Consider the following 17790-nt stretch of genomic DNA (forward strand, 5'->3'; position numbering starts at 1 on the left):
TTGTAGGTCTGCTATCTGATCTCAGGTCAAAATGGGTTAAACTCAAGGTAAATGCATCAAATGCATAGACATAGTAATCATAGGTAAACCAAGAAAGTGCCTATCTGTCTAAACATAATAATATTTAAAAAACATTATGTACATTGGAGCTATACAACTATAGGATGCCAGAACAACAACATGTACCTGGCGTCATCTAATGTGAAACGCATTACATTTTAACCTAACCTAGATGCATAACATAAGACTGCAAGGCAAGGTCGTCAAGGCTAGGGCAAGAGCTACGAGCTAAAGTGGAGTCTGAACTTGAAGAGGAGAACCTTCAATAAGCCAAACTATGCACACATACCGGTGAGCACTTTCAAAATGATTCCAAAGTGAACAAAAATAGCAGATCTACAAGATGGCAACATGCCACGGTGAGACAAAAGTAGGGCATTAATTTGTTAATTAACAATCACGCAGATACAAGGCTTCTCTGCCCGACAGGGACGATATTATGCACAAGATTACTTCCAGTCATCATCTTTGAAGCGACATAGTTATTAGTCCTCTTATTTCATGTGCCACAGTTTTAACCCATTCTGAACGGGAACCCATTTTGGTGTTAGCATCATGTTATGCTTTAGCTATTGAAAAATAGCAGATCTACAAGCTCATAGCGCGCCACCGAGTGGCGCGCTACGAGCTTGTAGGTCTGCTATTTTTGAAAAATCGAAGAACGACTGACTTTTTTTTTAAAATCTGATCTCAGGTCAGAATGGGTTAAAATAGATTGATAAGCGGAGCGGGTCATCTGGGCTGTCTTCGTGGTTCCCCATGGTAACTGGCAGACACCAGTGGCCTTGCACCAGTCTGAATGTACTGAAGTCTGAGTTATGACATGCAGATAGAAGGGCCATCTGGGTGGAAAGAAAATGGCTACGGGGTCCCTCGGCATTCTCAAAGAACAACTCTTTATGGCAGCGCTTATCAAAGTGGGTTCACTCCCAGGGCTTCTTGAGGGGGGGTCTGCAGAGGATCTGCCCCAGTATTGAAACAATTTCATGGCCATTTAGAAAACAGCCGATCCACATGATCACGACGACGCAAATGAAGCATTTATTTATTTCGTACACACATTTGGAACCCTGGCGGTTCTCGGGGACTCTGCGCTGAGAACCAGTATGAGGTAGGCCAGTGGTATATTAGTTGGGACAAGTGGCGAGGTGTTTCTCCAAAGCTCACCAAATAACAAAGAAAGTGCTGAGCTATTAGAAGTGGTGCTAACCACTCCTGGAAATATGAGCTAACATAATTATACAGCTGGACCGCTCTCTCCAAACTGGAGAGAAGGAAAAAGAACAACCACACAGAGAGAGAGAGAGAGAGAGAGAGAGAGAGAGAGAGAGAGACGGACAGAGGTTGTTTCTGGAGTATGAAATGAAAAGAGAACCTCAAGAACGTTGTACATTCTTTTCTGGGGTTGTTTGTGTGAAGAGTTTGGGTTGGGGACTTACTTACCCAGCATGACAGCATCTACTGCCCCACCCGCACAGAACTCGATCAGGATCTGTAGACAGAAAGACAAAGTAAAGGATCATATCGCCATTATCGTGCAGACTGCAGAGACCTCCATATTCAACGTTTTCGTGGTTTTTTTAAAATAAATAAACGCCCTACTTGATCACACTACAGCATCACACAAAAGCATCAAAAGTAGCAGATCTAGAAGCTCAGGTCGATCTGGTCCTCCTTGCTTTTTGAACCCTCTCTCTCACACACACACACACACACACACACACACCGGTATATACATATATATATATACACACACACACACATATATATATATATATATATATATATGTGTGTGTGTGTGTATATATATATATATATATATATATATTACACACATACACACACACACACTTCAGCCATTTGAAAATAGCAGATCTACAAGCTCACAACCTAACCCTGTTCCGTCAGAATCAACATGCTAATGGTGTTCAGGCCATACTGACTTCTATTCAGTTTCCACACAGAAGAGGCAGCAGCGAGAGAGTGTGGAGCCTTTTCACAGTGCTCCAGTTACTCAGCCACTTATCGTGTTGTGTTGTTGGACTCCACTTACTTTAAGCTTGCAGTTTGTAAGCTGCTCTGGAAAAGAGCGTCTGCTAAAAGTCTCGGTCTCAGTGTGCCGGCGACTACCAAAAGGATAGACGCGCTGGTTGTCAATAAATCACTATCCCCCATTTTTAACACAAGTGTTTGGGAAACACATTAGATCCTGCCTTGTATTCTTTTCATCTTGAACCGAAGCAATGTTTGTAGCAATAACGCACTGCTTCAAGTTCACACATATCAATTTACTCGAAACATGCAGCCAAATAGCAGCAGGAGGGTTCGAGGTGAAAGGACTTCCTTTTCATGTGTGCCCCCTTCGACCTGCAGGGGAAATGGGATTTGAGTCATAAAAGAAAATGTGACAAGAATGACTCACAGCTCACATCCTGTTAATTTCATCACACATTCTTGGCTGAAGTGGGCCTGACGGAAGAGGCCTGTGAGGTTCCAACATCAACCTACGCTTCCAAACCACCAGGTATGCGGTCAGGTGAAAGCCTGGCTCAGGGAGGAGGACGCCCCTGCCATGCAGAGTCTAGGGTCACTACCTGTGAGCAAGGGGCAAGGCCAGGATGGCTCTCAGCTGAAACCCTACAGCTGGCGCTTAGGCACCGAGGAGGTGCGTCAGGCAGAAATGCCCTGCAGGTACCAACAACTGCCCGTCATGTAAATCCTGGCTTTGCTGTTGTTTAGCAGACAATACAGAGTTGAAACATCAATATGCGTACAAGTATACATACTGTATATTTACCTGCTGTTTGTACCTACTCGACATTCAACAAGTTTGAGAACAAGAGTCATTTCGTCTACAGTATCTGTTCAAATCCCGGGATGTCATGACATTTTACTTGATGATTAATGGTCATTCAACAAATTGCAATTAATGATTTAATTTAATTGTGCTGTTGGCGTTGAACATGGGAAGATATCTGATGTGTAAATAAAAAGCGCAAAGGGCAGATATGGACACATAACTAAAATATACAAAATAAATAACTACCAATAATACAAAATAAAAATAACTATAGTATGTATGGAAAAAACAGGCCATGCATTTAATCATTTTCTACATTAAAAACTAAATTAAAAAATAGCTAAAGTAGTCAATCTACAAGCTCACAACGTTTGATGTAGACTTGGATCCCAGAGGAGGGGAAGGTCCAATAATGCACATCAAACTGTAAATTAAAAAGGTTATGGTTCGCTCTCAAGTGAAACCTAAATCGATTTGTGAACCCTGCAAAGGACGCGATCTGGTGTACATCCTCAGCGAGTGTATGAATTTCAGTAGCTTAACTGCATTTGTCTTATCCCTGGACAGCTGTGGTGCATTAGATGAATCCAACGCCATGAGCTAATGCCGTTAGTGAGACCGTCCCAGCACCCAGTAGTGACCGACTGACCTCGGTAACAATAGCTGATGCAATGTACAAACCCACCACCTCATCAATATTGGCTTTGCCAGCCCTTAAGTCAGTGGTTTGAGGTATCAAATGATAAGCAGAAGGGGGAAAGAAATCAATGGTAGCTACGACTCTGCAAGTGAAATGAAGAAGTTGGAACCAATAAGCTATCCTGACCTTGGATTGGCAACTATGTATGTACAGTACAGTATGTATGTATGTATTGTCGCTGTCTTTGGAAACCTTGTATGTCCCATAAATCACATCACTTTTCAGGAAATGGAGAAAACCAAATCAATCTGATTATCATTTTCACTTTTTTTTAACCCATGTCACATGCAAAAAGAACAAAAACAGTGAGAACAAAAAAAAAGGATGAAATAAAAATAAGATAGTGGTAAAGGCTTCGGCCCGGATCTCACTGCCCGGGCGGGAGCGGATGATATCGTTAGGTCATGTTGTAGTATTGTTTTGTAGTCAGGCAGGAAGTTGGAACAACAAACCCGAACTTCCTTTTCCCTCAAACCGATTTTTCTCAATAAAAGCTGCATGCTACGAGAGCTTTTATTGTTATTCTTCCAGTTTGAGGGAAAAGGAAGTTTGTGTTTGTTGTTCCTGCCTGTCGACTACAAAACAATACTACAACATGACGTAACGATATAATCCGCTCCCGCCGGGATCATATACCCAAATGAAACAGAGACCAGGCTTTTCCTCCGAGGTGGTGGAAAGCCTGGTGAGGAGAGGTTAGTTTTATTTCGCCCTACGCGCCACGGCTGCAGGAGACCACGTTGGTCATGCCACTCTGGGCCGCAGGCAGCACGCAATAACACAGCTCTGAATTATTCACTGCCACTTTCTCCGGCCACGGGCAGGCCTCCATTATCGTAACCATACATGTAACGTTCCACAGAGTTCACATGACACCACCTCATTGTGCTGAGGCCAGAGTCCTCCTCTCCCAGTGCTGGAAAAAGCAACTGAACCACTTAAACCTTAAACGACAACGTTGTTTGGTTTTTTTCAACCGAGGTTCATGTTTTAGGTTGTCATTAGAGAAAGTAAAAGAAGAGTGTTTCTTTCGCTTTAACTATTTTTGACAGGTGGGTGGGGCATTCGAACAAGTGGCTAAATATGTCTTTTACCTAATTTCATAGCGATTTTCTTATTGTAATTTACTATGTTCCTACTAGAACCCAGGAAATGACATCTGGCCACTAAAGATCACGGGATCTACTGAATGTGAAGGGAGAGGCGACAAACTGACACATTGAGCCTACAACACACAGTATGGCAGGTGCTGTGTCATTCCCGTATGGCATCCCCCCCCCCTAGTAACCCCCCACTTCACTTCTTATTTTGAGGTCAAAGAAAAAGTTGCTTTGTGCGTGCAAGAAAAGCATTTGCCGCCGCCGTTACAACATAACAGGAAGCATGGGCAAACAGTTCAAATGGCGAGACATACTGGAGGCTTATGGCGTATTTACTCCTGTGGTTGAACAGGTCTGCTGTTAAAACAACTGGTGTGTTTGACCATACCCCACCGTATGAATGGTGGATTACGACAGGCTGTTGCGTAACATCCTGACACACTGAATAGCAGAGTGGGTAATTGTGTAATCATTAATAACAGGTGTGTGTGTGTGTGTGTGTGTGTGTGTGTGTGTGTGTGTATATATACACACACATTATACTGCCCTCCATTGACTGCAGTTATCTATCTTTGGATCGCATTTACTGTGCATGCACCTGGCCTGCTTAGCATATAGCTACCTGCTGTAGGTGAATTGGATAGCATTAAAATGCATAAAATGAGGTGATCCACCAAATGTCCTGAGCTCAATCTGCTACTTTAGATGCTCTCGTGTGAAGCTGTAATGGTATGTGTGAATGGCGTTCATTTACCAAAGAACTAAACAAAACAACGAGTAAAGTACGTTTTCAAATAATTGTAGGGGAGTGAAAAAGTTAAATATTTGCCTCTGAGACGTAGTGGAGTAGAAGTAAAAGTATTGCAAATTGGAAATACTCAAGTAAAGTAAAAGTACTCAATAATTGACACTGAACAATGATACCCCCTTCCGCCCCCCCTTCCTCCTTACCATCTGAACTCTCATGCTCACACCATACATACACTAGCATGTTATGGCTTATGGCTGGTGTGGGTGGGTGTGTATATATATGCATACTCCTCATTTATATTTCTATTTATACTTCATTGTCTATTTTTCTATGTATTTCCTTTATTATATATTACTGTACATACTGTACATTCTGTACATTCAACAACAAGTGTATTTATTCCCATTAGTGCATTACTGTATTGCACTCTGGTTGGACGCCACTATTCATTCCATTGTCAAAGTATTTGTATACTATGTGCAAGTGACAATAAATTGAATCTAATCTAATCTAAAATTGTACTTAAGTACAGTGCTTGAGTACATGTCAAATGACATGTACTTGGCATTGACATTCCGCCCACGACAGAGGAGGCCAGCTCGACAGTACACTCACCCACAGCTTGCTCTCATAGTAGAAGGCGTCCAGCAGCCTGACAATGCGGTGGTGATCACAGGAGGCCAGGATCTCGATCTCCACCATGTAATCCTCCAACTCCTCCTCCGTCTTCGTATCGATTACCTTGGCGGCAGCCAGGGTGTTGTTCTGCTTGTTCTGAGCCTGAAAGCAGAACACACACACACACACATGAGTCGGGCTCTCCTTCAGCGGCCCTATATACTGTATATATTACTGTATATGAACCTTTATTGAGAAAGGATATCCCCTTGAGATGTATCATCTCGTTTTCCAGGGGGTCCAGCAACATACATCAAATACAGAGCAATACATTAGACAGAAACGTTACAACAGGTACATCCATGCATACATTACAAAACAAAACGGAAAGCTCTCCCAAGCTGGCCCGCTCCCACCCCACCTAATCACCCAGAGAATAAGGGACTTAATGCGGGGGGCTAGTATGCAATGGCTACTGTCTGTAACGGAGCATACATCAATAATAATTCCATGGAAAGGCCACTAGACTCAGAGCCATTGTAGTGACGCTGCGGTAAATGGTGCTTTACGGCTTGTGCAGCCGGAGGCAATCTTCTAAAAAGGTCACATTTGGTCGTTCTGTGTACTGCAGATACATTTCAAATGTGATGTTGTGTTTCCTAATAGAAAATGGCAGAAGAAAGCTTCAAATGCCAAGCTGTGATCATTAACATACACTGAACAGAAAAAGTCATCATTTGCCGAGTAATCTAGCTCAGTGGCTCTCAACCTGAGAGCCACTGTCTCCCCGACCCCCGCTGGGTCGACTTGCTTCCCCAACAGTCGTTGAACCGAGGAGCCGAGAGCCGAGACCCGCGAGCGAGTACACATTCTGTTGATGGCTGTGAGTCCGCCATGCAGGCTCCCACTGCGCGATCGACTTTGATGAAAGCTTCGAGCTACGGGTGGATCGCGAACCCCTGGTTGGTTAGCACTGAGCTAGATGAAGCTGAAAACGTCATTTCCCATGAAAATGTAACGACACATGCTCTCCATAATGCACTGGGGTCAAGCTGAAAACCAAGAGGTGAATGGGTCAAGGGGCACGTTTTCCATGCCACACTTCCTCTGACGGTGCTGTTATTTTCAGCCCGCCCAGTTTATGGACAGACACAATCTCAGGGAGTTTGATGGAAAAAAGGAGACAGGAATGTTTAAACACCAACAAGTGCAGAGTGTGTCGAGCTCTATATTTACACAGCCACACACACACCCTGCCTCGCTCTGACTGTGTGTTAGAATGACGCCACTATCGCCCAAGCCTCAGATAAAGCACGGGTGTGACAGTAGCTACACCAGGCACTGGTGTAGCTACTACACTTACACTGGGTAATACGAATCCAAATCAATATCCCCGATTAGTGATTTGGCGAAGATAGAAAGGTTTTTGTTGAAAAGGTTAAGAAGGCACTATATATATTCTGATTATTGCTATAGACTAGACTCTAGTCTCTAGGACAGTCTCTGTTACTGAACAAACTCTAGTCACTAGAGTGTTTGTTCAGTAACAGGTTGTCCCCCTGTCTCTACAGCAATTTAATAAAGAGAAAGGTAGAATTATTCAATTCAACTACATGAGCAGGATTTAAGACGGTTATTCATCTAAATGTCGGTTTTGATATATTTTTCCAGTTACTTTTCCAGCCCTATTCACAAATCCAGCTTACATTATTTGTAAGCATTGTGTACTTCGCATATTATATCCAACCATGTGATCTAGCGGCTAGATCACACAGCTCACACAGCCGGCTAGATTCTAGCCGGCTGTGTGAGTATTAAGACTGCAGCATGTGTATGCATTAGATCAGCAGTTTCTATTAGCTTTCACTGTCATGCCTCAGCATTCACAGCCACTTCTGCACTTAGTAGACAGTACAACGCCTGTGTGTGTGTGTGTGTGTGTGTGTGTGTGTGTGTGTGTGTGTGTGTGTGTGTGTGTGTGTGTGTGTGTGTGTGTGTGTGTGTGTGTCTCTCTCTCAAAGCCCAGATGCCTAATAAAGCCAGTACTACACCTTGGTTTAACACATACCATCTCAGCATGTGAAATAACTGATGAAACACTGATGAAACTAAAGAAGGAGGGGGAAAAAAAGTATTATTTTCTATAAATTCACACCCCATGAAGCCTTGAATACATAGAGATTTCTTTGTTTTCGTCACATTCCTAAGCCAACGATTTGATGACCGGTGTAAGGTGTAGTCTCCAACTGAGACCCTTATTGATTGCTGACCTGGTCGGTCAGCACATTTTTCACCCAGGAATGCGACAAAAAACAAAGGTTTTCCATGAATTCAAGGCTTCATGGGGTGTAGAATTGTGTGAAAATAAGTAATCTTTTCGGTAAACTACTCCTTTAACCCATTCTGAACGGGCACCCATTTTGGTGTCAGCATCATGTTATGCTTTAGCTATTGAAAAATAGCAGATCTACAAGCTCATATCGCGCCACCGAGTGGCGCGATACGAGCTTGTAGGTCTGCTATTTTTTGAAAAATCGAAGAGCGACTGACATTTCTAGAATCTGATCTCAGGTCAGAATGGGTTCATCAGACCAGTGTGTGTCCAGCGGAAACCTCGTATGAATCTGATCTCAGGTCAGAATGGGTTAACAGAATCTGTCTGTCTGTCTGTCTGTCTTTTCCGGGCACAGCTCGGGAGCCGTCTGACCCATTTGACTTTGACCTCAAACTTGAAACTTGGCGTGTGTGTACCAGATGGGTGTGCAACGCCAAGTGGCAAAGAATTTGGTCGGACCAACAGTTTCCTAGAACAAAAAAACAAACAAACAAACAAAAAAAACAATAATGATACATATCTGTCATCAAAAAGTAAAATAATTAATTAACTAAAATATTAATACCCGAGACCGATTCTACAAAATGCCTTCTAAATCAGTAGTTCTCACACTTTCAAAACAATTTCAAAATATTCCAAAAATAGCAGCAGCGGCACAAAGTGACAGCCTGTGAGCTTGTAGATGTAAATCTTTTTGAATAGCCAACGCTAAAATCTAAAATGACAGATGACAGATCCTTTCAAACAATACGTTTAGGGAAGATCGTGAGAGAATGTTGTTGGTCAGACACTCATCAATATTCTCTGGCTTTCATCACCGTTTTGCTAATCAACTAATGAAGACTTGAGAATCAACTAATGACGATTTCCGGCGATTCAGCCACATTATTTGATCACTGAAGGTCCGGGAAGCAACCGTAGCTAGCCCGGCACAGCATGAGCTCTTGGGTCTGCAGCAGCCACTGCACGTACTTAAACAGAAGTGCTGTTTCATAGGATATGAATTATTAAACAACATACATCAAACAAATTAAGTGCAAGGCACAGAAAGGCTACAGTACTAAACTAGCTGCACAGGGTTATAATAGTCCCAGGGTGTGCATTTAACGGAACATTTAACGGGACATTTAACAATTTTTTCACATCATATGCATCAGCATAATGATCTGTAAACGTTTGACAGCTTTTGGCAATGGTTGTGGTTTCCTTGCATATTGCTGGATATTTCAAAAAGACAGAATAGCCTTGAGGGGTTCATACTTAATTCATCAGCAGCAGGTAGAATGGAGGCATAAAAAGCTAAACTTCAGACCTCTAAAATCAAACTGATCACTGATCAGGACAGGTTACTGATAAACTAAACCTCACATCTAGGACTAACGTACGCCCTGCTCTCTATGCTAAGGTAGGATGGATCAGGGTAGAGGACAGAGTGAGAGTACAGCAAATTTCAGTGGGCCTGGTTTTCAAAATACTCAAGGACCAGTCCCCACTCTCGCCCATGTACGTCGTGTACCTGTCAAACTACTTAAAAACAGCGAGTAACGCCCACGGGAACCACTCTAGAGGGAGCTCAACTGATCTCATTTCCCCAGATTCGGGGAGAAACAGGGGGAGGAATTCATTTCATTGCACTATTATGTGGAATGACGTAAATGGTAAATGGTGCATTTATATAGCGCCTTTATCCAAGGCGCTTTACAGAGATTGTGCATTACATTCACCCATTCACACACACATTCATACACCGATGGCAGCGGAAACCATGAAAGGCACCAACTAGCACATCGGGAGCAATTAGGGGTTCAGTGTCTTGCTCAAGGACACTTCGACAGTAACTCTGGGGGAGCCCGGGTTCGAACTGGCAACCTTACGGTTACCATCCAGGCACTCTACCCCTGAGCCACCGACAGCTATCAAAAAGTGTGACTCCCTATCCTCTTTTTAAAAAAATCACACCTGTGTGAACTGAGTGGTGCAACTCCCCTCTCCTCTCCCCCTGCCTCTCTCTCTCCCTGTAATTAGCACTAGGCAACAGTGCAACACTATCTCTCTTTGTTTCTGGCACAACAGCGCCACTTTTGCCCCTACTGGTAGTCATACCACACACATAGCCAGTAGCCACACACGCATAGGTTAACACGGACATTGCTGTTCCTTGGAGTGGTTGCACCACTCAAAAAAAAAACATGAATGAGCACCAGTCTGCAATTTGCAACTGGATCTAGAAGTCCTATAGCTTTCCAAAGCCGTTTACTAAATATAATTTTACTGCTCTTAGTCTTGATGATTTCACTAATGTTGAGTTCACACACGGACAGATGAAACGATGCAGTCTACCATTGATTGTCAATGGAAGCCAGCGACATGATGTTGCATGTAGCTGCTCCAAATTAAACTACAATGAAACGTGCACCACCTCAACCTGCTAAATACATAATAAATACATGGATGTTTCTATGTCATGCATCAATGTATATGAATATGTAATACATTGATGCAAGACAGTCATAGAAACATCTGCTGCTTGCCATTTCTCTGACCTTTCAAAAATGGCTTATTCCAAGGGTTCCCAACCTTTCCAGGCCGCGAGTCCGTGATCCCCAAAATAATCATAATTTGAACTGGGGACCCCCCAGCTGACAAGCACTTGGAATTGTAGGGGTTGAGGGTTTGACTCGACTCGTCGGTTCGACAGATAAATATTGGGGAAATTGTGAAACAAAATCATTTTGGGACCCCCAGTTTTGGAAACACTGGCTTCAATGAGATATTATTCTGATCAGAGTCATTGTCCTCTCCAGCCAGCCCCACACCCACCGGTAGCTTGAGTGTCTGCGCTCATGAACCTAGAATATTTGATAAACGTGTCACAGGTTGAGGTGGTGGCTGACTGGCTCCAATCCCATGTTTACTCTCTGGAAATACGCCACACAACGCCTACACTACAATGCCTCAATGTTGACCAACCAAGGCCAGCTCCAACTGAATGACAAAGTCAAAGTCATAAGAATTCCCAACTTCTTACAACTGACAAGTCAAATTAGGCCCCCTGACTCAGAACATAATGAAACAGGAAGAAATGCCCCGAGACACGTTTTAATGAATAAAATAACAGGCAGTGCTAATAATAGTCCCGCCCTCTAATTTCCTAAAGATGCTAATCAGGAAGATGGTTTAATATCCAATGTGTTGCCACTTGCCATGCAGCCTGGCTATTTCTAATGAAATGGCTGCCATTTGTTATGAATTCAATTTCAGATTTCACATTGTACGTCAACGATTAGAGTAAAATGATTTATTGATCGAGGGATGTGTTGTCACTGATCCTCTATAACTGCCTAGAAGTCATGAGATATAGCTTTATGACCCTAAAGCAATAATAACCCATATAGCCGAGGCCACCCACACACACACACACACACACACACACACACACACACACACACACACACACACACACACACACACACACACACACACACACACACACACACACACACACACACACACACACACACACACACACACACACACACACACACACACACACACACACACACACACACACACACACACACACACACACACACAATCCTCCTGTTCATTGGATACAATTCCCGCCACCTTTCTCAAAGAGGTCTTAGACAGTGTGATTGGAGATATCCTAAAAATTGTAAATAGCTCTCTACAATCAGGCGTCTTCCCAGACTCACTGAAGACTGCTGTAGTTAAGCCCCTTCTCAAGAAACACTATCTTGATCCCTCTGTTTTGGGTAACTATCGACCCATTTCAAATCTACCCTTTCTGGGCAAGGTTTTAGAAAAATGCATCTTTCATCAATTGGATGTGTTTCTACAGAACAATAATGTGCACAACAAATTCCAATCTGGCTTTAGGAAAGGTCACAGTACAGAAACAGCACTTGTAAAAGTAATGAATGATCTTAGGGTGTCTGCTGACAAGAAACATGTATCCGTTCTCTTACTTCTAGATCTAACGGCTGCATTTGACACGATTGATCATTCAATTTTAATACAGCGTCTGGAGCACTGGATAGGCCTGTCTGGTACGGCCCTGTCCTAGTTTTCCTCCTACCTATCAAATAGAAGTTACTTTGTCAATCTAGCCGAGTTTGACTCAGACAAACACGTCAGTTCTGGTATTCCACAGGGCTCGATTATTGGCCCTCTGCTTTTCTCCTTGTACATACTGCCATTGGGCTTACTCATTGCCAATCACGGAGTCAATTTTCATTTCTATGCTGATGATACCCAACTATATCTTTCTGTGGCTCCAGATGATCCCTGTGCTTTAGACCCGCTGGTTACCTGTCTGTCTAGCATCAAATGTTGGATGAGTGAGAACTTTCTCAAGCTAAATGAGGATAAGACAGAAGTTCTCATAATCGGTTCTAGTGAACAGAAATAATCAATATTAAGCAGACTTGGCAACCTGACTGTAGAAAGTAACAGTACAGTAAAGAACCTGGGGGTTATTATTGATTCTGAATTGAATTTTAATTCACACATTAATCATGTTACCAAGATTGCCTTTTTTCACCTTAGAAATATTGCACGAATCAGAGCCTATGTGTCCTTGGACGATGCAAAAACGCTAATCCACGCCTTTGTTTTTTCTCGGCTTGATTACTGCAATGCACTTTTTTCAGGACTGCCTAAGAAAACAACTGACAGATTACAACTTGTCCAAAATGCAGCAGCCAGAGTTTTAACTAGAACTAAGATGAGAGAACATATTACTCCAGTTTTGGCATCACTGCACTGGCTTCCGGTTGTTTTTAGGATTGATTTTAAAATTATTTTACTTGTCTATAAAGCTCTCAATGGTCTCGCACCTTCCTACCTACATGACTGCCTGCCTAAATATGTCCCAAACCGCCCCCTAAGGTCTTCCACTGCTGGCCTGCTCGCTTTGCCTAAAAAAATGGCAACTAAAAAATACGGGGAAGCAGCTTTTTGCTTCTACGGGCCGTCGGCATGGAACAAGCTCCCTCTGTACCTTCGTCAGGCAGCCTCTGTAGACATTTTTTTAAGCTCAGCTCAAGACCCACTTCTACAACATTGCTTTTAATTGATCATTCATGTCCTCACTGTATTGCATTACTGCTTGTTTTTTTTATTTATGTCGTTGCCTTGCTTTTCTTTTATTCTCCATTGTTCTGTAAAGCACTTTGAGCTGCATTTCATGTCATGAAAGGTGCTATACAAATAAAGTTTTATTATTATTATTATTAATCTATACATTTGTAACTCCGTCCTAGTCCTAGAGCAGGGTTTCTCAAAGTGGGTTCCGTGACATACTGTCCAGGGGTGCCACAGAATACTTTGATAAAAAGCAGTATAGGAAGTATAGTTCTACCCAATGAAGCATCATCTCTTGTTTCCATTGGGGTCACATGTGGTGTATTCAATTCATTGAAAGAATGAAACATAATTTATGCAGTATTATATTTTTGAGGGGCGCTAGCCCCTCCTATATACAGGTTTAAAGGGACACTTCACCCTTTTTGCAAAAAAATATATGTTAATGACGTTTAGAAGCTTTAGAACACTTTCCTGGAGATCTTTATGTGTGTAATATGTGGTTTTAGATATTTTAGATTGTAGCAGTGAGCCTGTTGTCTCTGATGTCATGGACACTGGGCTCACTTCCTTCCTGGACTACATGTTGTCTCAGTAAGACAGCTCTCCCCCTATCCACAAGGAGGAGCAGTGCACCAAAGAATTATGGGAATTGTAGTCCAGGAAGGTAGTGAGACCAGTGTCCATGACATCAGAGACAACAGGCTCACTGCTACAATCTAAAATAACTAAAACCACATATTACACACATAAATACCCCCAGGAAAGTGATCTAAAGCTTCTAAACGTCATTAACATATATTTTTTTGCAAAAAGGGTGAAGTGTACCTTTAATGTTTGTTTTTAGTTCAATGTTTGTTTTAACACACCATAGACAATGTACATCATCTTGTCCCTAACACAAACATTAAATCCCATTAACAATAAAGAGAATGTAATGTTTGTTTCAACACCGTTTGTTTTACATCATCATTACATCACCTAGTCATAGCAACATAACATGAGTTAGACTTTAATATATTAACGCCCCTCACTTCACACGGGTGTGGTTTTTTTCTTCCACATTGGCTTTATATCCTCCTTGCATTTCATTTGGAGTATAAGCCAATTTCTCTGTAAACATACTGTATGATTCTACCAAGCTTTATTCCAGCATGTGTTGTAGTACTATGCATTATATTTACTGATTAATTGAGGATTATGGAGCACAATGGAAACACGAGAGTTCGTAACCAAATGGACCCGTAAAGATCTGGACCGTTATGGGTCCATTTGGTAAAGGATTGTTCAACATCTGCATTACTTAATTTACGAGAAGTCTACACAATTATAGAGGATGTGGAAGAATTATTATTTTGATCAACGTTTGCCTGCTGTCTTAATGCGTCTCTTTCAAGTCCTAATGGTTCCACTGCCACATCAATACAGCATTGTGACTATATTATAGTCGTATTCTATCGTAAAACAATGAGTATTGGGTCTGAGAGGCTAAATCTCGTCAAATGGTGAATAAATATTGGACCACCTTAGTATGAAAGGGGTTGAAAACCACTGACTGACTGTCTGTCTGACTGGACTCTGGGAGGAGGCCTCTTATTATTAGGTCCATGTTGTGCTGTTACCTTGAACACTTTGCCAAAGGCTCCGTCCCCAAGCTCCCCGATGATCTCCCAGAAGTCCTCGGGGTTCACGTCTCTGTGTACATGCTCGTACTGCTTCTTCCTCTTGTCAGGGCCCAGTTTGAAGATCTTCCGAAAATTGAAGAAAGACATGTTTGTGACGGTATCTTTCTTTCTCTTGCACACAGAGCTGTTTTAGATGTCCTCCTCCTTCCTCCGTCTCGACTCCTCACGTTATTTCCGCCAAGAAAAACGTAGCCTGCCCTACACTCTCTCTCGTCCAGAAACGCAGCGTCCAAGCGGCTAGTGGCGAGAAAACAGCGCGACGACCATCATCTCTCACTCTGCGTATTACACCAAAGTCCTAACATTGTATGGAGTATAGCGGCGGCTCACATTGTTTGAGTGCCTTTTTTTTACACCGCCGGAGGGGAATTAAAACGGTTTTTAATATTTAGCGTTGATCATCATTGTTGTTATGTTGTCACATCCTTGGTAACACGCAAGCCGCCACTGTAAAAAAAAAAAAAAAAAAAGAAAGGTGCCAGTGCTGGAGAAAGGGGTCTTTAAAGGTTTCTCTCCCTCCTCAGTCAGACAGTCAGTCTATAATAGGCTCGGCCCCCCGGTCGGTCCTTCAATGCTCAGAGAAGAAGTTAGCGGTATCTGTATCCTGAAAACTCCCCTCGAAGAGCAGCTCAGCCAATGATGTTCCACTCCCTCCTCCTCCTCCTCTTCTCCGTCTACCGCGTTGGCCCGATGGCTCTCTCTTGTGGCGTGAATATGCCACTACTATGCTTGCAACTAGTCACTGCAATATCAGTGATTATACTATCAGAATATAGAATATAGAGCTATTTAACACTTATTTCAACAAATCCTTTATTCTATTGCTTTTTCTCTGTGTGTGGAATATCCCTTAAAACATGACTGCTCATGAAACTGACATCTGCGATTCTGAAAATGTAAATAAACAAATAAATCTATACCATTTAATTTACATGCATGCAATATTTATTTGTACACAAAAATGGCTTAATGACCTGCAAATCTATGCCTGAACATTAGTCCAAGCACTGTTTTTCGTGCAAAACAAATGGATGGAAATGGATTCAGACATGCTTGTTTTCCTGTATAGGTTAAGGGTACGGGTACCCCAACTTTCAGCAGCTGTCACAGATTCCCATAAAATTTCAGTTAAAAATTTCAGTCTTTGTGAGATGTACTACTGTACCTTTACACCTTTACAAATTGGTGAAGAAGTTTCTTGGTAATTTAAGGAATTTATTCCCAGATTTTTTTTAAATGACTATTGTGACTATTATGGGTGTCCTTGAAATTAAAAAGGTTTGAGAACCACTGTTCTAAACTAAACGGAACAGATAACGATTAATGTTCATACAAAATTACAAATATAACTGCGATCTGTTATTTGCATTCCATACAAAGAAAACAGGGCATATATAGTCACCGTCAGACAGAAACCAGTCTTCGCAAACTTTTATAAATCAGTGCTATAAACACCATGTTCTGTGTGTGGGTTTTACAAATATTGATTCAATGAAAAGTATTAAAGGGACACTTCACCCTTTTTGCAAAAAAATATATGTTAATGACGTTTAGAAGCTTTAGATCACTTTCCTGGGGGTATTTATTTGTGTAATATGTGGTTTTAGATATTTTAGATTGTAGCAGTGAGCCTGTTGTCTCTGATGTCATGGACACTGGTCTCACTACCTTCCTGGACTACAATTCCCATAATTCTTTGGTGCACTGCTCCTCCTTGTGGATAGGGGGAGAGCTGTCTTACTGAGACAACATGTAGTCCAGGAAGGAAGTGAGCCCAGTGTCCATGACATCAGAGACAACAGGCTCACTGCTACAATCTAAAATATCTAAAACCACATATTACACACATAAAGACCCCCAGGAAAGTGTTCTAAAGCTCCTAAATGTCATTAACATATATTTTTTAGCAAAAAGGGTGAAGTGTCCCTTTAAGTGCTTTTGACTAAACCACCTAACTCCATTGGATCCTCAAAACTGTCAGTCAAACCACCCAACTCCAACTGGAGGCATTTTCCATCATTGATTTGAATGATCTCTGTATTTGGGTCAGGGATAATAAAAGGACACATTCAAGTATCTGACATAATACAGAATTGTTCTAAAAGCATGTTGGCACGTTAAAAAGCTTTAGAAGCGTCAGTTAATCTCTAGCCTCGGTACCAGGCTTTCATTTTCGTCAGCGCAAAAGATTATCTCTGAACATCATCTTAAAACAAGCCAACATGTTTCACCCTTTATGGTACGGACACACCAGAGTTTGATTCTGCCTAATGCAACAGATTCTGCCAATTTCAATGGAAACAGAGTCAACGCCCCTATAGTACTGAGATACCAGCACATTGCAGTAGGCATGAAAGGTCCGGGTACTAACCCATCATTTGTTTTTCAGTCAGACAACTCACAAATAGATTTACCATTTATTAGAGAATGAGAATACAAGTGTGCATTATGATATTATAGGCGTTCGGCTCTGCTGCATTTTCTCCCTGCTCGGCACGATTAAACACCATCGTAAAACATTAAGAGCAGGGAGATAGATATACAATAAAACCCCCCATGGTTAGCAACAGATAGCAGAGCCCACTGGTGGTGCTGGGGAGGCGGTGGGAGAAAGACAGGCAAATACCAACGGTCC

The 17790-nt window shown here is 42.1% G+C and overlaps 1 protein-coding gene across 7 annotated transcripts in view; it reads right to left on the bottom strand.

Moving 5' to 3' along the window:
- Positions 1-15536, bottom strand: part of slka (STE20-like kinase a) — a 48952-nt gene extending 33416 nt beyond the window's left edge. For 3 of the 7 annotated variants that reach the window (XM_083775437.1, XM_083775434.1, XM_083775431.1), the window contains exons 1-3: positions 15093-15534; positions 6027-6191; positions 1504-1552 (exon numbers count right to left, since the gene is read on the bottom strand). In XM_083775437.1, coding sequence (XP_083631563.1) covers positions 1504-1552; positions 6027-6191; positions 15093-15242 — 364 coding nt within the window. In that variant the 5' untranslated portion in view covers positions 15243-15534. Of the gene's footprint in view, positions 1-1503; positions 1553-6026; positions 6192-15092 lie in introns of all 7 variants that reach the window. The other 4 variants (XM_083775433.1, XM_083775432.1, XM_083775436.1 and 1 more) reach the window with 2 other exon arrangements.
- Positions 15537-17790: the final 2254 nt, after the last annotated feature.

The sequence above is a fragment of the Protomyctophum parallelum genome (assembly GCF_964188405.1).
Source record: "Protomyctophum parallelum genome assembly, chromosome: 10".
Taxonomy (NCBI): Eukaryota; Metazoa; Chordata; class Actinopteri; order Myctophiformes; family Myctophidae; genus Protomyctophum; species Protomyctophum parallelum.